At 43.3% G+C, this 21,396-nt stretch overlaps 1 protein-coding gene across 1 annotated transcript; it reads right to left on the bottom strand.

The window, feature by feature from the left end:
• Window positions 1-10,283: 10,283 nt before the first annotated feature.
• Window positions 10,284-20,573, bottom strand: hgh1 (HGH1 homolog (S. cerevisiae)). Its single transcript, XM_072381423.1, has 10 exons — window positions 20,467-20,573; window positions 19,873-19,995; window positions 19,365-19,503; window positions 19,129-19,266; window positions 17,117-17,268; window positions 16,312-16,412; window positions 16,120-16,218; window positions 14,750-14,841; window positions 14,556-14,678; window positions 10,284-11,813 (listed from the first exon to the last, which is right to left on the bottom strand). Exons 2-10 carry the CDS (start codon window positions 19,980-19,982, stop codon window positions 11,607-11,609), a joined length of 1,161 nt encoding a protein of 386 aa, XP_072237524.1. The 5' UTR covers window positions 19,983-19,995; window positions 20,467-20,573; the 3' UTR covers window positions 10,284-11,606.
• Window positions 20,574-21,396: the final 823 nt, after the last annotated feature.

Genomic DNA, 21,396 nt, shown 5'->3' with positions numbered 1-21,396 from the left:
CCCATGAAACTGCAAAATCTCTGTTTTAGTCACACACAAGCAGCAAATCTTCATGGTGCAACATGTAGATGCTTCGACTCAAACAGCTCAAAGTTTAGTGCATCAGTGAGTAATAAAACAGCAGCTGCAGACTTGTGATTCGAACACATGACAGTCAGCACTGCTGGGTTTCTCTTTTGTGCCCTTCTTCTGGTGATTATCTTAAAGGGTTTTGCATTAGCGTTGATTAGCCAGCTTTAGCTGAACTAAACTGTGGTGACCTGCGTTTCTGCAGCAGGAGAGTCGGGCCGGCGTCTCCTCCTGTCCTGCAGGACCAGCAAAAGAAATGTAAGGCGAACCTAAGTGTGTGACTGGGCCTAGTTTCAGTCCTGTGGCCTGTTGGCACATTCAGAGAGCAGCTTTATTTACCATTTCAGGTCAGCACAGCTCGACTGACTTCAGGTTGTCAGAGTTTGAATTGGTCGAACACACTGTGAAAAATTCCTTTTAACCTCTTCAAACATTTGGGTTACGTCCACATTTCAAATAGCTACAGTACCCCGGTCCAAAGTGCAGTTTGCTTTGTGCTTCGTTTGTTTTCTACACCAAAGAAAATAAGATCTTATGGTCAAAAGTGTCTGGCGAGGACATAGATTCATTTCTGGACACATAACTTACCGATTAAACCACATCGTGCCAACTATGAAGGTGAAATTACACCCTAATAAACCATTTTATAACAGAGAAAAGATGGTCTTCAAGGATGGAAACAAAAAGGAAGTATAACCTTCTTGAGGTCAGAAATGAGATCGAGTAAAAGGGGAATGTAGGACAAAGATGGAGGACAACCTGGAGAGGAGGTGAGGTCAAGCATGAGGACCAAACATAGCTCAGGGGAACAAAGACAAGACGAACAGGTTTTTTTTAACAGGTTTAACTCTCACATTCCTCTGCCACTGCACCATTTAACACCTGCCCATCTGTCCTCTGCTCTTTCCTCCCACCTGAAATCTCCACACCTCATCCTGGGTCACGACCCCAGACTCTATGTCCAACACTCACTAATTACTCCTGAATGACTAAAGGAACAATTGCTATTATTTTATTCAAGGCCTTCAAATTTGCTTGACAAAACTGGGCGGAAACATGTTTATTTTGGCGTTTCGATGAGGCTCGGACTCAGATTTGCTCAGGCAAAGTCTTCGCTCTGAGCTGGAGGTTTTATCCTTCATTTGTCGACATTACTTTCACATTTAGGACATACAGATTATAGAGGAGACGTGTCCTACTTCAGCAGAGGAAAGTGCAAACACTGTTCTAATGACAACGCTAACAGAGAAATGAGTCACTTTAGAGAATGTGAAAACATGTCACGTTTCATTGCATGTTTGCACACAAAGGTGACGTACGCCCTTCATTTCTCCTGCCAGTGAAGAGTTGAGCAAAATGGTTGAATCTGACGGAGAAGGAAACACACAGAGAGGGAAAAGTAGAGAGAAAAGGGAGCTTACATTAAAGTGCAATCCTTAATTCAGGGTTGTGGGCGGGTTCGAGCCTCTCCCAGCTCCCAGAGTACGTCTCAGACAGGTTGCCAGTGCATCACAAGGCCCCAAAGAAGTGGTGTCTGGACACATTAAACAAGATAAAACACATAAATGAATACGCTGCACTGGAACATTAATCCTTATGCCTGATGTCTGTTGAAACAGTCGAGCATTTTCATCTTGTCTGTAATTTTTTGGGAACCATTTACGACACGATATTCAGATTGTTAGCAGGACTGAGGGAGGTGATAAACAAGGAATACCTGGAGGATATATGCTGAGGGAGGTGATAACAAAGGAATACCTGGAGGATATATGCTGAGGGAGGTGATAACAAAGGAATACCTGGAGGATATATGCTGAGGGAGGTGATAAACAAGGAATACTTGGAGGAGTAAAAATGGATTGATACATACAGGTGGGATCTTTATAATATTATATATATAATATATATATATATAATAATACATACTATAATATTATAGGGAAAGCAAACAAAGCCATAAATTACCCAGAATTCAACATGGTGTGACACCGGTTTCCCCGTTCTTAGATCAGATATTTTTAAAGCACATAAAGATCAGAAGAATTAATTATCTGTTCAGATGAACATCTTCACAGCTGGTTCCTAAAATCACAGCAGCATCACATTTGAATGAGAAAAACAAGAAAGGAGAGCAGTTGAAAAAGACTCAGGGGGGTTTGTTTAAGAGTCAAGATTCAAGAAGCTTTATTCAAAATAAAGTTAACACAAAAGTAACTGAGTACAATATGTGCAAATTAGCAGCCTCAATAAAAAACAATATATACAAACAAAGTGATTGTATAAAGTGGCATTTGGCCTCAGGACGCAGTGTTTCCACTGAGCCTCTTTCATTCTGAGGTTGATGAGTTAAACAGTCTGATGGCCACAGGCAGGAAGGATTTCCTCTGGCGTTCAGTCCTACAAAAGGGTGGAATGAGTCTGGTACTGAAGCTGCTTCTGTGGGAGGTCAGCACCTGGTGGAGAGGGTCCAGCATCCTCCTCTCAGACGCCACCAACACAGAGTCCAGCTGGACCTCCAGGACGGGTCCAGGCTGCTGCCCTCATCCCGCTGCCCTCAGCCCTCAGCCCGCTGCCTTCAGCCCTCATCCCGCTGCCCTCAGCCCGCTGCCTTCATCCCGCTGCCTTCATCCCGCTGCCCTCATCCCGCTGCCTTCAGCCCGCTGCCCTCAGCCCGCTGCCCTCATCCCGCTGTCCTCAGCCCTCATCCCGCTGCCTTCAGCCCTCATCCCGCTGCCCTCAGCCCGCTGCCCTCATCCCGCTGCCTTCATCCCGCTGCCTTCAGCCCGCTGCCTTCAGCCCGCTGCCCTCATCCCGCTGCCCTCATCCCGCTGCCTTCATCCCGCTGCCCTCATCCCGCTGCCTTCAGCCCGCTGCCCTCATCCCGCTGCCTTCATCCCGCTGCCCTCAGCCCGCTGCCCTCGGCCCTCAGCCCTCATCCCGCTGTCCTCAGCCCTCATCCCGCTGCCTTCAGCCCTCGGCCCGCTGCCCTCGGCCCGCTGTCCTCAGCCCTCATCCCTCATCCCTCGGCCCGCTGCCCTCATCCCGCTGCCCTCAGCCCGCTGCCTTCATCCCGCTGCCCTCAGCCCGCTGCCCCCATCCCGCTGCCCTCATCCTCCTGCCCCAGCACACCAAACCAAAGAAGATGGCGCTGGCTACCACCGACTGGTAGAACATCCTCAGCATGACGTTACATACATTGAAAAACTGGAGCCTCCTCAGGAAATGTAGCGTCTCTGACCCTTCTTGGTACACAGCCTGTTAAAAAGCTGTTAAATGTTTCAGAAATTAGCCTTCAGATGGAGCACAGAGTGTGACGGAGCCACAGATCTGATACTTATAATAAGCTGTGCTGCAGGGGGGCGTGTGGATGAAGTGGTCCCAGTAGAGTGCCTGTGTAGAAATCCCTCCGTTAGCTCTCCTATAGCAGCAAGTAGCCACATAACAGCAGCTATGAGCTAACAGAGCTATAGCACACGTTCATTCATTCATTCTTCTTAAAGTATTGGTGAAATAAAGACAGATAATGCCTTATTTAGAGGCTGCATCGCACTTAAAGAGTTAAACTGGTCCCATTGTTGTGGCTCGTGTGCAAATGTTCTTTAAAACTTACAGGTTTACTGTTTGGACTGTTTGAACAACTCCAGTTTCACATGTGCTTATCGCACAGATTTAACTAAGAATATCCCAAATCCTGGGAGAACATTTCAGCCAGCGCTGAAACTGTCCCGTTTCCTTATCCAACATGGCTTTCAAAGTGATGAATTTCAGCAGGACGGCTGGTGTTTAACAGACTCAGCAGCCAATAATCCAGTGAAGAATATTCTGATGCGACATAATTGTGTCCATTTCAGTACAAGCTGTGAGATTTTCCTGAACCTAACCAAATTGTCTGTCATTGCAAAACAGCAATAAACCTAAAATATAAGAAAACTGTAAAGTAAAGTCACTTTAAAGTGGTTTATCATAAAGGAAAGTTTGAAGCCTAAAGTTAAAGGCAGAGAGGGAGTCTGCTTCCTGAACCTAGCTTGCAGCTGGGGCCTGATAACTGAGCCAATAATCCACTGAAGAATATTCTGATGCGACATAATTGTGTCCATTTCAGTACAAGCTGTGGTATTTTCCTGAACTTAACCAAATAGTCAACTTATATTTCCTAAAATATAAGAAAACTGTAAAGTAAAGTCACTTTAAAGTGGTTTATCATAAAGGAAAGTTTGAAGCCTAAAGTTAAAGGCAGAGAGGGAGTCTGCTTCCTGAACCCAGCTTGATAACTGTGTTACTTCACCTGAGCTTTAATTACCTGCTTTTGCCCTCTTCGGTTTCACTAGTCTTGTTCCATAATTGGTCCTCTATGTACTCACAATCCTGCCTCTCCCTCTCATTTTGTATTCTTAGCGAGCACAAACACAATCACGCCACTAAAATAGCTGCTGTTCATCTTTGTGTTGACAAACCGGTTATAAAAATGCTGTTTATCAACTCTTGTAGAGGTTTTTTTTGTACTATTTTAGATGTTAAACTCCTTATCCCAACCTGAACTTCACTAACTGCCCAACCCAAACCCTCCACCTGTATCTAATCCCAGCAAAGTCTGAACCGTATCCACTGAAATGTCCTCGGTTTTCACAAAAGTCCTCAGTTCTGCCGAGCTAAACCTGAAAATTCGCCCTCACAAAGATAGAAATGCGGGCACAAACACACTCGAAGGAACTCGGTTGAAGAAGCGAGGGGGGAGGAGGGATCGAGTTGTTATTCTGGTTGCATGAGCTCAGCCTCTTTCTTCAGCAGTGTGGTGAATGTTTCACAGGGCTGACAATCCCCTGCAGGCGTGCACGCTCACACACACGCGCACATCATTGTGTTTCGGTTGCTAAGGAGTTGTTAACGTTCCTTTCAAGTTACACTAATCTTGACCAACCCTAAAGCAAGTCTTTCCCCTTAAGTCCTCGTAAAGATTTGTCATGAAGTCATGATATCAGTCTTGAAAAAGTTCCCTCAATATGAGTAACACCAGCGTGCACGTGCACATGCACACACTTTGGGTGACAGACATCAACTCAGCATCCGAGATTCGTGCTAGACTCAAAAGAAGAGAGATTTACTGTGGTGCTGTGCTGTTATTTTGCCCTTTTTCTAAATAAATCCTGGCATGTGAATGCAGTCGGTTTTAGCTGCTCAGAGGACACAGCCCCTCCTGCTGGTTAGCAGCGACTTCCTGCAGCTTCACCAAGGTCCAGGCGGCTCTCGGTTCACGTTTGAAGAGCAGAATCTCCAGAAGTTTGACTTTAAACCACTTGGGATCACTGTTTTGAGTCGTCTTCATCTGGCAAATCAGCAAGAGGAAACACAGGAAGTGAGCCGTGGAACACAAGCAGAGAGAAAACTCGTTGGAGTGGAGCTAAAAAGTGAATGAAAGAGAAATTTAATGTTTAAAACGGTCCCAAAAGTCCTCAGATTTAAAACAGACAAGTTCAGAAGCACGTGTCATGGTGAAAGAACCATTAAAGTGTCCTCGTATCTCTCTGAAATCATTCATTTCAGTCTATCTGAGAGCATTTTAACTCTTTAAAAGCATTTTAAAAGTTTGATTTTGGTCCAAAAATGCATACATTAGCTAACAGAGCAGCTGTAATTACTGTGATTAGAACTGTTCAGCTGATTATTGGGAGCTTGTTATAACAGGGGGACACGTTTCCTCCTCTGGAGGAGATCAACTATTCTTTCATATCTGCACTGAAGCGTCGCAGCATGAAAATAAAGCGACTGAGAGGAACAACAGAGTCGGGTTACATTTGCATGAGCTCATCACACCGTGGCTGTCAGGCACCAGCTGGAGCCTCTGCTCACTCTGACCGACTGTCAGATGCACCAGCACGGCATGTCTGGCACGTACCGCGTGCACGCGCTCAGGAAACTCACAGCAGGAGCCGTCTGATTGGCTGGCTGGATCGCGGGGACACGCCCGCTCACATCCGCTCTCCGCGCGTCCGCGTGCAGGGCGCGACGCAAAAAAACAAGCGTCGTCCCAAAGCAGCTAAAACAACAGTTATTGTTAAGGGATCAGGAGGCGGAGAAGCCTTCCAGCGCAGAAACAGAGACTGAAACATGAGAAATGCGTGTAAAAAAAAGACAGAAAACGGCAGAAACTGACGGATAAAACAGCTGAAACAATATCTGCTTCATTTACAACCTTCAGACAGCAAAAACAGACTGAACAAACAACTTCTCGAGTTTAAAGAAGAAGAAATAAGATTTTAAAGAAAACAGTAAACAGAAGCAGACAAATAAAGTAAAGAAAAACCAAGTTTATTGCTCCCAGAGCAGGACTAAGAATAGAAAATAATGATTTTTGGTCATATTTTTCAGATCAAGAAGAAGAAAAATGTGCAAATTCTACTTTTTAATCCAGAAAAAGTTGCTTTACAGCAGTTTTATCTATTTTTTTAGGTATGTTTGACAAAGTGAGAATATCCAGTTATTAAGTAAAACCGTTTTGTGATTTTTATGAATAATTATTTGTTTTTAATCTGCACGTCTTATTTTATTTGTTTTACAAAACAAAGTGAAAGAACATCATCCAGGAATTATAAATCCAGAATTCTTTCCTAATTTTATTATCAGTTGTTTAATCAAACAATATTTTTACAAACAAGTTAATTATAATGTGAATGAATGAAATTAATGAAAAAGAGGAAATAGTTCATGAAACATGTTGAAACATGAACATAAATCCAGAATCTGAGGCAGAAACAGAGTTTTTTATCAGTTCTGAGCAGCTTTAAAGTGAATCTCTGGTCTGAGCTCCTTTATTCTCCAACACAGCCTGAAGCCTCTGAGACAAGCTTTCTGTCATTTCTTTAAGGAGTCTTCAGGAATAGTTCTCCAGGCTTCTTGAAGGACATCCCAAAGCTCTTCTTTGGATGTGGGCTGCCTTTTGTTCCGTTCTCTGTCAGATGATCCCACACTGCTTCAATAATGTTGAGGTCCGGGCTCTGGGGAGGATTCATCCCTCCATAAGACCTGTTGCCACTGATTTTCAGTCCACTTCTTGTGTCATTTGGCACAGCTCAGCCTTTTCTCCCTGTTTCCCTTCCTTAAGAACGGCTTCTTGACAGCCACCCTTCCATGGAGACCATTTCTGATGAGGCTCGGGCCAACAGTAGATGGATCAGCTGAAGGTCCAGATGCATCTCTCAGGTCCTGTCAGGTCACAGCTGGATTTTTTCCTCTTTCTTAAGGACATCACTTTCAGATCCTGTTCATCTGCTGTAGATAGTTTTTTAGGCCTGACACTTCTTCTTTTGTCCTCCACTTGTCCAGTTTCCTCAAATGTTTTAAGGACACACTGCACACCATGCTGAGATATGCCAAGTTTTCAGCTAATAGCTCTTTGGGAATCACCTTGTTGCTGCAGAAATCCTATTTTCTGTCTGTCAAACTGTGTTTTCTTTGCTGTTTTCCATAGATGCAGCTAAAGAAATGGGAACAAATGATGTGTCTTTGTGACAAAGTGCCTAAAGATCCAGTTTAAAATGGCTTCTTTGCTAAGTTGTCTGTTCTGTGTCGACACAACACTGGTTCATCCCTTGAGTTAGGAGCCTTTTTCCTGCCTGAATGCTTCATAGGTCAGAGTTAAGTGGCTGAACAAAGAAAAAACTGAAAATGCTCAGGAACAAGGACTGAAAATGAGGAAAAAAGCAGAAAATGTCCAAAGAAAAACTCTGAAAGAGCTTCAGAAAGCTGGAGAACTATTCCTCAAGACCACTTCAAAAGTTTAGACTAAAGTCTGGCTGAAAGAACTGAGATCAGGACTTTTCCACAGCACCGTCTAACCTTTGTGACAAACTTCCCAGCTCTGTGTAATTTCTTCTTCTATTGATCGGTTTGCCTTTAATTGAAGTGTAAAATAACAGAAGTATTTCAGAGCTGGTTACTCCTGTTACATATTCTGCTGACCTTTGCATTTCTTTCTTATCTTTACGAGCAAATATGCTTTAAGTTCAAATATGTTTGACCTTTTCCCATCTCTGAGTTCGGGGCCACTCCTCCTTTCCTTTGCAGGGTTTGTCTGTTTACAGCTTTTTCTTTGGGTTTGTGCTCGTTTGCATCTTGCTTTGGATCTTAACGGTTTTCTTCGACTCTCTGAGGTCCTGCAGGCTGCCTCTTTGGTGGATTTCCTCCAGAACTCTCTGCTCTGCTTCTTTTTATTCCTCAGATAAATGCCAGCTTTAAATCTTTAAAAAGAAATGGGTAAAAATTGTTCATAATCTTGTGTCTTCATTTAAATTTGGTCACAGCTGCAAAGGTTTAGAGCATTTATGACAATATTTCACTGGAAGTAAAGGGGAAATTTTAGGTTTCCTGTAGAGGATGAAGGCCTGCGTCTGTGTAAAAACCACAGAAGAAGACTGGAAGTCCCTGCTTCCTCCAGAGAAAGGTGAGGGCTTCCCAGAGTGTATTTTACCTTTTACTGGACCCCTCCCCCAGTTCAACACAAGCCTTCTTTCTTTCCCTTCTTCACAAACATGAAGCCCAGTGCAGCAGCAGAGGCTCTGAAATCCATTTTCTCAGATAAATACTCCATTTCTCCTTCTAATCTGACCGGTAACAACACATTTCTGGTGTGAAGTTAGGGACTTTTTTGTATTGTAATGATGTTTCAGTTCTCATTTTGACTTAAGAGGACAAAGTAAAAGTCACGACCACTTCCAGCTACATGTTTGCATGCCAGTAAAGCGATAACGAGGCGTTTCAGTGTGAAGTGAGGCCATTATGACCGAAGTTTAGATCTGACCTCGTGTGGAGGTGGAAAAACTAACAGACACACTGATAAAGAAACGCCTGGTAAGCACACACACGCAGGCAAACATTTCCTCAGAACCAAACACTCATAGAAACCTCAAAGATTTCCCCTACATGCATTTATCAAGTAATATCCTCACTTTTCAGGTTTTCGCTTTGCAGAACTGAGGGTTTTAAACTGAGCTGGTCCTCACAAAGACAGAAGAACACAGGACACACACACAGTAAATGTGGGTTTGTCCCCAGCTTCATCAGGAGAGTCTCACTGGTGTAAAGGTTTGCTGCTCTCATCTCACCACTGAGATCAGAAATCTGACTCTTTAACTGTAAAATAAAGCATCTCTGACATCATTTCCTGTTTGAGCTTCTCTTTGGTCCCAATGTGACATTTTTCACTTTCCATCTGTTTATTTTCAAGTTGAGATTGAACTTCCGTACCGAGGGGAGGAGCAGAGGCCAGGTCCTTCTGAAGCCATGAAACCAAGAGGTTGCAAAGGTTGTGACGCCCTCTAGTGGCCGTCCAGGGTCCAGCAGAGCAGCCGAGTTTCATCATGAAAACATCAAGACTTCCTGTTTATGAAGGAAGGAAACAAGAGAACAATAAAAATATGGGCGATTTAAAAGAAGAAATGACTCAATTTAAATTTGATTTGTATTTAAAATGAAACCGCGTCACATCTGCTCCTCATTTCTGGGAAATATCTGAAATATTTTCAAGAAAATAAGTCTAATTATTGTAGAACTGATATAACTTTAACCCCCCGGGTGAATTATATTCCTGCAGTATAATAATTTATCAGATTATCTTGAGATCTGAAAGTATTTCCCAGGTTTTATCTTATTCTTTCCTTTTTGTTTATTTAATTAAGAGTTTATTTAACTAAATTTTTGGTCCAGCTTGTTTTTTTAATATATTTTAAACACTTTCTTCTTTCTTAAAGTTCATCAACAAGCAGAATTAACTCAATACTGATTTAATTTTACAGCATTATTTGAATTTAAACTTGATAAATCATTTAATTTGCACAATGTAACTCTGAAATGATATTTCATCTGTTTTATTTCATTATGTTAAACTCCGATGGACACAAGTGGCTCCTGAGACTTTTACTCACCTGGTTTCTGTGACATCATCAAAAAGAAAAGGGGTGTTTTTACTTTCATTTTCTGATCACATATTAGTTTCTTTCCCATGTTTCAGTGACTGAAACGACGTCACAAGCCTCACAAATCATTAAAAAAAACAGCGATTCATGACTATTAAGGTGCTGATTAGCCTCAGTTCTGAGCCAACTGGGCTTTAAACTCAGAAGTATTTAAGCAGCCGCCACAATAAGGTCTCCAACGATTCCTTTAACAACAGAAACATCCTTAAAGACAGGAAAAGGAGATCATTCTGCTCCGGGAATCCGTTCGGCTGCAACATTCAAAGCGAATATTTTCATCCAGTCAAACGAACTGAGAATCCTGTGAATAAATGTGAGGACGAGACGGTGACATCATCCTTCACTTCTGTGGCTTTTTGCTTCTTTATTCTTTAAATAATGATGACATTAAGATTATATTGATGACTGTAAATCAATACGACAAGAAAACTTCATTCAAAGCACTGAATGTTTCTTTTTAATGGTCCTTAAGAAAGTCTCTGAAGTTCCTTAAGTGACATCACATCCCCAAAAACAACCCCACAACCCACCTCCAGTCAGATAAGTGCCGTTTCCATGGTAACCGCCAAACCCAGACTCCTCCATCAGGTATCCAGATGGAGAAGCGTGATTGGTCCCTCCAGAGGAGGCGTCTCCACTGCTCTGGAGTCCAGTGGCGGCGTGTTTTACACCACCGCATCCGACGCTTTGCATTAGCACCTGGTGATGTGTGGCTTGGATGCAGTTACCATGGAAACCCATTCCATGAAGCTCTCTACGCTCTGTTCTTGAGCTAATCTGAAGGCCACATGAAGTTTGGAGGTCTGTAGCGATGGACTCTGCAGAAAGTCGGCGACCTCTGCATCCAATGACCCCGCTCTGTCATTTCACCACTTCCTGGCTGAGTTTCTGAGTTTGTTAGAACTCCACCGACAGCTGACTGAGGAAATATCCTGACTGGACTTGTTGCACAGGTGGCATCCTGTCACGGTGCCACGCTGAGCTCCTGAGAGCGAGCCGTTCTTTCACAGATGTTGGTAGAAGCAGTCTGCAGCAGGCAGAGGTGCTTGGGTTTATACAGCTGTGGCCGTAATTATTTTTCTTAAATGACATTTCCCTACGAAGTCGAGCAAAAAATGGAGAAAAGAAAAAGTTTTTTGACCGAATGTATCCAAAGTCTTTTGGAGCTCGGCTGGATCGACTCTAAATGAAAAGGACTAATAACAGTAAAAGTGACTGAACTGGTTTGTTGGTCAGTGAAGACACTGAAAATCATTTGTCTGTTTAACAGAAGTTTAAACTAATAATAATAATAAAAGATGGGTTTTTTTATTCCATTTCAGCAAAATTTTAACCAAATTTTCTGGAAATGAGTTTTGTATTTTATTCTTTATGTAAAAAGAAATTAAAATCACTTTAAAATATCGGATGATTCATCAGATTTCGGTTCATGTCAGATAAGAAATATGAAGTATGATGAAGATAATGTGAGTAACTCACAGTTCTTATGTTAATGAGTTCTGAACCCTCCGGAGTATCAGTGTTTCCTGCTTTAAACGTCCTTTCTGAATATCTGAATAAAAGCAGCCGTTACTTTATCAGTCCACTCTCCTGCTCTCGCTCTGCATCACTCTTCTTCTTCTCCTCTTCTTCCTCCTGCCTCCTCTTTTCCTGCTCCTTCTCCAGCTCCTCCTGCTCTTTGGCATCAGCTTCCTTCAGCTTCTCCTGCACATCCTCGGGGATCTCCACCTCCATCAGGTTCTCCATCCCCTCCTCCGGCTCGTCACCTATCAGCACCTGGAAGGACGGAGGGTTGAGGCTCAGTTTCAGCACGTTTTCTCTCTGGTTTTCGTAGATTAACAACAACGCAAACTTCCTGGAGACTAACCGGGGGCTCACACCAAAAGGGGCGTGAGCGGCCAGCTGCCGTTCATTTTCAATGTAAGCTGGCGCCGATGAGCGGCCGGCGTGAGCTTCAAGAGTTAGGAAAGGCTCAACTTTATGCAAATGAGCAGTGACACGACGCGACGACAGCCAATTAGGGCCGATCTGGATTCTGAAGGCGGAAAAAAGGTAGAAAATGGCAGTGCGCAAACACAAAGAAACACAAAGAAGGCTGCCAAAAGTACGATCCATGGTGAAAGAGGGAACCGATGTATGGATGGATTATTATATATATCTGCTAGTTGCTATACATATAAGCCCCGCCCCTTTGGCCGCTTCCGGTGGCAGAAGAAGTACAAGCGGCGGGTTGTGAGCTTCGTGAGCTTCAAGAGTTGAGAAAGGCTCAACTTTATGCAAATGAGCAGCAACGACAGCCAATTAGGGCCGATCTGGATTCCGAAGGCGGAAAAAAGGCGGGAAAAAACCCCCGAAAAAGGCAGCAAAAAAAGGCGGAAAATGGCAGAGCGCAAACACAAAGAAAGCTGCCCAGAGTAGGATCCATGGTGAAAGAGGGAACCGATGTATGGATGGATTATTATATATATATGCTAGTTGCTATGCATATAAGCCCCGCCCCTTTGCCCGCTTCCGGCGGCAGAAGAAGTACAAGCGACGCGTTGTGAGCTTCAAGAGTTGAGAAAGGCTCAACTTTATGCAAATGAGCAGTGATGCTACGCAACGACAGCCAATTAGGGCCGATCTGGATTGGAAAAAAGGCGGAAAAAAGGCGGCAAAAAGGCGAAAAAAAAGGTGAAAAAAAGGCGGAAAATGGCAGAACGCAAACACAAAGAAGGCTGCCAAGAGTAGTATCCATGGTGAAAGAGGGAACCGATGTATGGATGGATTATTATATATATATATGCTAGTTGCTATGCATATAAGCCCCGCCCCTTTGCCCGCTTCCGGCGGCAGAAGAAGTACAAGCGACGCGTTGTGAGCTTCAAGAGTTGAGAAAGGCTCAACTTTATGCAAATGAGCAGTGATGCTACGCAACGACAGCCAATTAGGGCCGATCTGGATTGGAAAAAAGGCGGAAAAAAGGCGGCAAAAAGGCGAAAAAAAAGGTGAAAAAAAGGCGGAAAATGGCAGAACGCAAACACAAAGAAGGCTGCCAAGAGTAGTATCCATGGTGAAAGAGGGAACCGATGTATGGATGGATTATTATATATATATATGCTAGTTGCTATGCATATAAGCCCCGCCCCTTTGCCCACTTCCGGCGGCAGAAGAAGTACAAGCTTTTGGTGTGAGCCCCCGGTAACGCAACCAAAGATCCTGAGATATATTTCCAGTTAACCAGGTGCTGTCAGTTAAAATAAAAGCATGAATTCCTCCTTTATGACAGGTGAGAAATTAAAGGGAAACCGGACCATGACAGTGAGGGGATCCTGCAGCTCTGTTATAACCTGAAAAAAATACTTCAAGTGATGGAAAGAAGCATCGGTCTGTTCTTCAGATGAATCAACTGGAGCCAGTCAGAGAAAAGGAGCCACTGCTGATGGTCGTCACAGCTTCAACCTGCCAGCAGCTGCCAGGACAGGAAGCTTCTGTTTAGAAGCTCGGAGGCTGTAAAGATGGATTGTCTCACGACTCTGGGTTAAATACATGTTTAATCCCTTCTTCTGCTGTATTCCATGTTTCTGTAGAGTTCATCCTCACACATCACAGGTTTAATTCCACTTGGACAGCGTTTACGAGCAGCTTTCATACACGTTTGTTTGATCAGGATCTTTAAATGCAGCCTGAGATACGGTTTGCAAATGAATTTGAACTGTAAATGCTGACCAAACATCTCCACTTTGGTCTGGTGAATGATCTCAGAGAAGCAGCTGCTGCTGCCCATCAGTCTGGGAAGGGTTATAAGGCAATTTCCAAACTATCTGGAGTCCATCATTCTACAGAGAGAAAGATTATTCACAAGTGGAAAACATTCAGGACAGCTGTCAATCTTCACCGCAGGGTGAAAAAGCCCAGAGCTACATCTCAGACTCTACAGGCCTCAGTTAGCATGTTAAAGGTTACCCCAAGGTGAAAAAGCCCAGAGCTACATCTCAGACTCTACAGGCCTCAGTTAGCATGCTAAAGGTTAAAGGTCATGACAGCACAGTTAGAAAAAGACTGAACAAGGATGGCTTGTTTGGAAGGGCTGCAGGAGAAAGCCTCTTCTCTCTAAAAAGAACATGGCAGCACAGCTTAGGTTTGCAAAGCTGCATCTGAACAAAGCTCAAGACTTCTGGAACAATGTCCTTTGGACAGACCAGAGCAAAGTGGAGATGTTTGGTCCTAATGCACAGCAGCACGTTTGGAGGAAACCAAACACAGCATATCAGCACAAACACCTCATACCAGCTGTCAAGCACGGTGGTGGAGGGCTGATGATCTGGGCTGGTTCTGCAGCCACAGGACCTGGGCACCTTGCAGTCATTGAGTCCACCATGAACTCCTCTTCACATTTTGTCCCAGTTTTTGTTCAGTAAATACTGACACAGTGTTGTTGTTCCTCTGAGGTTGGAGTTGGTGGATTTTAACACCTGTTAAGTCTTTAAATGTAAACCAAAACAACTTAAAGACGCTGTACTTCCAGACTTCTCCTACCTGGACCACTTTCTCACAGGCTGCATCATTGTGGACGTCCTTCTCCCAGCGGTGCAGCTCCCTTATAATCGGATAAACGTTCTTGTTTTTGAGCGTCTGCCGGCCGGCTTTAGTCGCCATCAGCTGCATGAGACACAAACGGTGAGGAGCTCGGCATGAAGACACACGTACCAGTGTATTTTTGTGGTTTGTACCAGTAAGAGTGTGTCCAGCAGCATCTTCCTGATGTCGGGGTCCTCCTCTCGCTTCTTGTCCTCGGGGAGGTACTGCAGGTCCACAGGCAGACCTGAACACCACAAACCAGATGTTAGTGCAGCTCTCAGCCAGCTGTTCATCCAGCACCTGCTGCCAAAATAACACAGGCTTCCTACAGGTTTCTTCAAGTCTTTTTAAGACCTTTTATACTAAAACTTAATACCTATTTCACAGATCTACCGGCAAAGAATTCTTTTTTATTAATTTGTTCATTTATTTCTCAAACAAATGTTAAAATGTGGACAAAAAGTTTGAGTAACACAGTTCAGTTCTTTTTTTTAACATTGGTTACATCAAATATGGGGAGTAGAAAGAGTCCTGAACAACTGAATCCACACCAACGATGAAATGTCATCTTTAGTCACTCTCGTTGCGGTCGTAGCTGGGGGAGCTGTAGCGCTAGCAGCTAGCTGGCTAACGTTAGCTGCTTCAGGCACATTAACAGCTAGCTGGCTAACGTTAGTTGCTTCAGGCACATTAACAGCTAGCTGGCTAACGTTAGCTGCTTCAAACGAGTACCACGTTAATTTGGAGGATATGAGGAAAAACTGTATTCTTAAACCACATCTTTATCAATTTGTATGGTTAATCTTTTGTTTTTAGACCATTACAGCCATCAAACCTAAAAGTTCAGTTTAGGATAGTTTACCTGGAGTTAACGGGCTGGAGTTAACGGGCTGGAGTTAACGGGCTGGAGTTAACGGGCTGGAGTTAACGGGCTGGAGTTAACGGGCTGGAGTTAACGGGCTGGAGTTAACGGGCTGGAGTTAACGGGCTGGAGTTAACGGGCTGGAGTTAACGGGCTGGAGTTAACGGGCTGGAGTTAACGGGCTGGAGTTAACGGGCTGGAGTTAACGGGCTGGAGTGGATCTCTGAAGACAGACCTGACCCCTAACCAGGTGTCAGTTATGGCTGTGAGGGTTTCCCTGCTCCTCCCTGAAGGAACTGCTAAAGTAACCCGAACACGTGACTCTACTTTGATGATTTGTGGATTATTCTGTGTCCTTTTGTACCCGTTAATTCTTTGTAAAGTGAAATGAAGTTGAGCCTGGTGTTTTTTTCCTAAAATGCCTGATAAATTTACTATTTTTTTTACCATCAAACTGTAAATAAATCCCCAGTAAAAGTCTTTCAAATCTCAGATTTAAACTCTCAGAAAACTAAATACAGAGTTAAATCCGAGCCTTTTTTAGGCATGAAGGCATTCCTGTAATGGCATTAAAACACAGCTAAGTGTGGAACCTTAATAAACATTTATTTTAGAGGTTTATTCACTGCCACAAAACTACATAAAACAGCTCTCACTCACCTTCATTTTCCTCCTCCGTCAGCTCCTCTGGACCGGCCAGCGGCAGCAGCAGGAAGGGCAGGATGTCCACTGCGTCGCTTAGCAACCACTCGTGAAAAACTGGATGGAGGAGCAGAGCTTTGGATCATTTGGAAGATTCAGGTCAGGCGTGAAAAACACCGTACAGGTTAGAGTTAGTAAAACCGTGGTTACCGTGGTCAAAGCAACAGTTACGCAGGGTTCCTATGACTCCGCCCCTTCTCACAACTGATGCCTGGTACTGAGTGAAGGGCAACAACCTCTGGATCACACACCTGAAACACAGAAGAGGACGCGCTTCAGAGGCTGCTGAACCTTACATTTATCTTTCAGCGTCGGGTTGAATTTGTTTACAAACTAGCTGCCAAAAACGATGAATCCCAATTAAAAATGTCATCCTTTGACTTGGGTGGAAACTACATTTTTACTGTTTGCATTGATGCTTCTCGAGCTTTCTGTCATTTCTTTAAGGAGTCTTCAGGAATAGTTCTCCAGGCTCCAGTTCAGTTTTGAGACACCCTTCATTTGTTTATATAAAGCCAAAAAAAAAAAAAAAAAAAAAAAGGTAATCGGTCCAAACATTAATATAAACCCAGAATCTGAGGCAGAAACAGAGTTTTTTATCAGTTCTCAGCAGCTTTAAAGTGAATCTCTGGTCTGAGCTCCTTTATTCTCCAACTCAGCCTGAACCCTCTGAGACAAGCTTTCTGTCATTTCTTTAAGGAGTCTTCAGGAATAGTTCTCCAGGCTTCTTGAAGGACATCCCAAAGCTCTTCTTTGGATGTGGGCTGCCTTTTGTTCCGTTCTCTGTCATCCTGTCGGTGATTTTTTTGGATGCATCTCTCGAGCTTTTATGCATGCCGACACCAAACAACCGGCAGCCATCTTTCACACCAGGCACCACTGACAGCTTCTCAGGTTTGAGACGCTCTGAAATCTCTCCGAGCGTCCGGTCTGGTTCTGCAGTGTAATCACTCGCCTGTCTTTGTCCATCATGAACTTTCGGGCCTCCGGCAGCTGGGTCAGGTTGGACAGAAGAGGACCCAGGTAGTGGAGTTTAGCCTTCTTATTGTAACCTTCTGTGCAGAAGATCTCCACCAGCTTGGCCAAACCAACCTCCTCCTGCAGGATCTGACAGAGCAAAGAAACACTTTAACTCTACGTTTAAGTTTTTAAAGTTTCAAAAACATTAAAATTAGCATTATTTGCAGACCATTTTTTGTTCTGGGTGGGAGATTTACATGAACTACTGGGGAGGAAATGTGGTTTGACAGAAACAAATTATCATTAAACTTAAGTAAAACCAAATTCATGTAAGAACAGTTACAAACAGATGGGGTAGACGTTGAAAGAGTATATGAAAAAGTGTTTCTTGGGGTAACAATCGATGAGAAAATAAACTGGAAGTCTCGTATAAAACGTGCAAAGCAAACTGTCAGGAAGCATTTCAGTTCTGAGAAAAGCAAAAACACATCCAGGACCACAAATCACTCCACATTCTCTACTGTTCACTGATTTTACTGTATTTACGATACTGAGCAGAGGTTTGGGGCAAAACTTATAAATGTACAATACAATCTCTATCCATACTACAGAAAAGAGCCATAAGAATAATTCATAATACCGGTTATAGAAACCACACAAATGTACTGTTTTTACAATCAAAAACATTAAAATTTACTGATCTGGTTCATTTCCAAAGCAATAAACAATCTACTCCCTGGAAACCTTTTTTTTTATAGCGATGGGGGTTATAATCTGAGGGTACAACTTAAACCAAGCATGATCCAGTTTAAAAAGTGTTGAAAACAACACGTGACGGCTTCACACAGGTTGTTGGAGCCAAACAAAGGTCGGAAACAGGACGTTTTAAACACATTTTTAGGAATATTATAATCAGGATTTTAGAACCGAATTAGACAAATGTTCATTATTCTGCTAGCTTGAGAGAGGCTGGATTCTGTTAATGTCTGGTGTGATGTTTTTCAATAGGGCTGCAACTAATGACTACTTTAATAGTCGACTAGTCATCGATTATTGAAACGATTAATCGGTTAATTATTAATTAAAACAATTTAAAACGGAAAAAGGATATATTATCTGGATATTTCATCTGGACTTTTAACATTAACTGAAAATGCTAAGAAGAGTGCGGCTGCAATGCACCAACATTAGTAATACAGCCTGGTTGTAACTGAACTGAAGTTAAATAATACCATTTTAATGTTAAAATCCAAGACAACTCCGCTTATTTATAGCTAGCAGGCTACGCTAACAAGCTAATTATCTTACCATGGTGAGTCTCCCAGAACTCCAAACTGCTTCCTCTTCAAATACCTGAGGTCGGCTTTACAAAACCTGCAGGTAATGTATTGTTTCTGGGTGTTGAGGGTGAAATGCTCCCAGATCCTGGACACTTTTGGACGAAAGGACGATAATTGAGCCGCAGGCATTTCACTGTTTCTACAGGTCATCTCCCGCTATTATTTACCGTAACGCGCATGCGTCTCTAAGCAGAGATAGGTAGGAAGAGAGATGACTCACTCCGTACGAAAAATTATGTTCCGCTCGACAGCGTGAAAAAGACGTGATGACGTAACCGACAATGAGATAAGTCGGCGACTAATTATGTTATCGATTTTTGTCGACTAATCGTTGCTCCCTTATTTTTCAATGTAGATGTTTGTATTTTATCTTTGTGTCTTTTGTGTAGTTAGTTATTTGCCTCAGTGTTATGTGGATACTTATTGTATGAAGTCTCATCTTTGTTTTGGCTGTTCAATATGTTCACAGTGAGGTTCAATTGTTCCTCCAGTGACTTCTTCACCCGTGTGAGACCGACTACAACTGCCTGCCTTCATTCTGTATCCACTTTGACTTTGCAGTGACAAAACTTCTCAAATCTGTTTGCACTATTCAGCTGCATTAGAATCAGGGAGCTCCAGCCTTCTTTCATCCTTTTAAAGTCCATTACGTGTGTGTTACGTTCACCTTGAACACCGTCTTGCAGGTCTTCTCATGGCGGGTCAGGTTTGACAGGATGGTGCAGATCTGATCGGAGAACAGGTACTCTGGATCCAGAATATTCTTCAACAACACTGGGAGAACTTTGACCTCCGTCACCAACACCTGGGAGACACAAAACCAAGAAAACACACAAGTCACATGCCTGTCTTCAGAGATAAATAATGAATCAGGCATCATTTATTCCACACCCTCCTGCTCACCTGGTGCAGGGTCTCATCGGCTGACAGGTTGATGAGGATGTGGTAACAGTCCTTCACTATGGCGACCGAGGGGTCAGAGGTCAGCGCAAACAGGGCGGATATCAAGTCAGGTTTGGAGCGGAGGAAGCGGCAACCGTCCCTGAAAGCAAACAAAGACGCTCACAGCGGGAGTAAAGAAACGGTGACGTCCTGAAAGACAAATCCTCGTGTTACCGATTCATTTAGCTGCACTAACAGCTGCTTCAGGATCAGCTCCGAAGGAACAGGAATCTCACAGCTGGAAAGCAAGTTAGTTAAAACAAAGGCACCGGAAGTTATTTTTCAAGTTGATGATCTATGACTAGAGAAAGAGAGAAAGAGTCTTCATCACTTAAAAAGAGAAAATCTGAACATTCAGCGTTTAAACTGAAATTATTGTGTTGGTCTGACCAAAGATGGAGGCATGGAATAACCCCAGAGAGCTGATCAGTTGTATCAGGGCTGAGAAACCACATCCTGCTCCTCCCACCTGTGTCCAGACAGTCCCAGGATGTACTCTGTGGCCTTCCCTTTCACATCGGGCCGCGTACCGGGGCTGAGGAAGGACAGCAGCTCCGCAGCTTCAGAATCACTCAGCATCTTCTTACTGCGTCTGGCAAACAAAAAGAAAAAAACCACAACCAACCATCAGTGCTGACAGCATCCATGCAGACACTCACCTGGAACCCTTCATCATGTGACCCCACAATAAACTACCAGACACTGTTTTCCACGAGGTTAGGAGCAAAGCACTTCAAAGCACAACACATCTTACAATGAGCACTCCTGTAATGTACTATGAAAGGATATAAACTAAGAAAGTATCATAAATATAAAGACTTTGCTTTATTTCAGCTGTATTTCCCTCCCTGTGTTGAAACAAAGCAGTTTGTCCGCTTTTTATTCTTCAAATCTGCCTAAATATGGAGGGTAATGAACAGTAAACTGCACAGAATACATCTTGGGGACCCACACCACAGTTTCAGAAGCAGTTAGCTGTCCCACTGCACACATACGAAGTTAAATTCTTCATCCAACTTTCAGCTGAAGTCTTTGTTCTTCGCAAAGCTGCAGCAGTTCTCACCTTTAACTCTGCAGGGCTCCTCCGGTTAAGTCCTTCACATGTTCATATTCCTCTGGCATTAGACGCGAAGCAGACATGTGGACACAGCCGCCTGAAGGCCCCGGTCACTTCCGGGTTTCTTCTTCTGCTGTTTTCAGAGGCTTTAAACCTCCATCCGGGGTTTCATCGCCCTCTAGTGTTCACAAAATGAATAATACTTAAAAATTTGACTTGGCACAAAGCGATCCCTGGCCGTCACCCCAGTTAGACATGTTCTTTTTAACCATCCCTTAAACCCACAGATTTGGGAAAATGCGACTCAGCTATTTCGGTTCAGATGGAGTTGGTTGTTAATTATTTGGACGCAGGAACATCTGGCTTTAAACGTTATGACTGCAAAGATTTGACCCACAATGGCTGATGATCTCTTATGATATTCTAAGATGTATATTGCTGTTATTGTCTCTGTAACTTATCCATACACCATGGACATACTGCTGCCTGCCTTAACTCTCAAAGAAGAGATTTGAAATCGAAGACTTGTAAGATATAGTTGGGGTATTTCAAGATCTTAGTGTTTCCACCACAATGGCAGCCTGTCAGGTAGTTATTGATGTGGTTCTGAGTGAGGATCACTCAGGCTGTGACACAGCCATCCATTGACCCACAGAACCAGAGCGAAGGAGGAAAAACAGACAATCCAAACAGGGAATTTACACATTCCTGATTCTTTAATCCATGTTTTAAAGATGTTTTTACATGTTAAAGATTCTCCCACAGAACACGCTGCTTCTGAACTCTCTTTTCTTCCTGTAATTAGTGACATCACCATGAAAAACATCTACATAAACGCCTGTTTGGTGGCGAGTCTGACGCACGTCGACCAAAACGATGTGTTTGAGTTCACCTTCAGCTGCCTGTGGCTGATTTTTACAGCTGATAAGATGATGA

The sequence above is a fragment of the Leuresthes tenuis genome, unplaced genomic scaffold (genome assembly GCF_036924035.1).
Source record: "Leuresthes tenuis unplaced genomic scaffold, fLeuTen1.0.hap1 SCAF_3, whole genome shotgun sequence".
Lineage (NCBI taxonomy): Eukaryota > Metazoa > Chordata > Actinopteri > Atheriniformes > Atherinopsidae > Leuresthes > Leuresthes tenuis.
The sequence above is the reverse complement of the archived record's forward strand: the minus strand, read 5'-3'. Positions and strand labels throughout refer to the sequence as shown.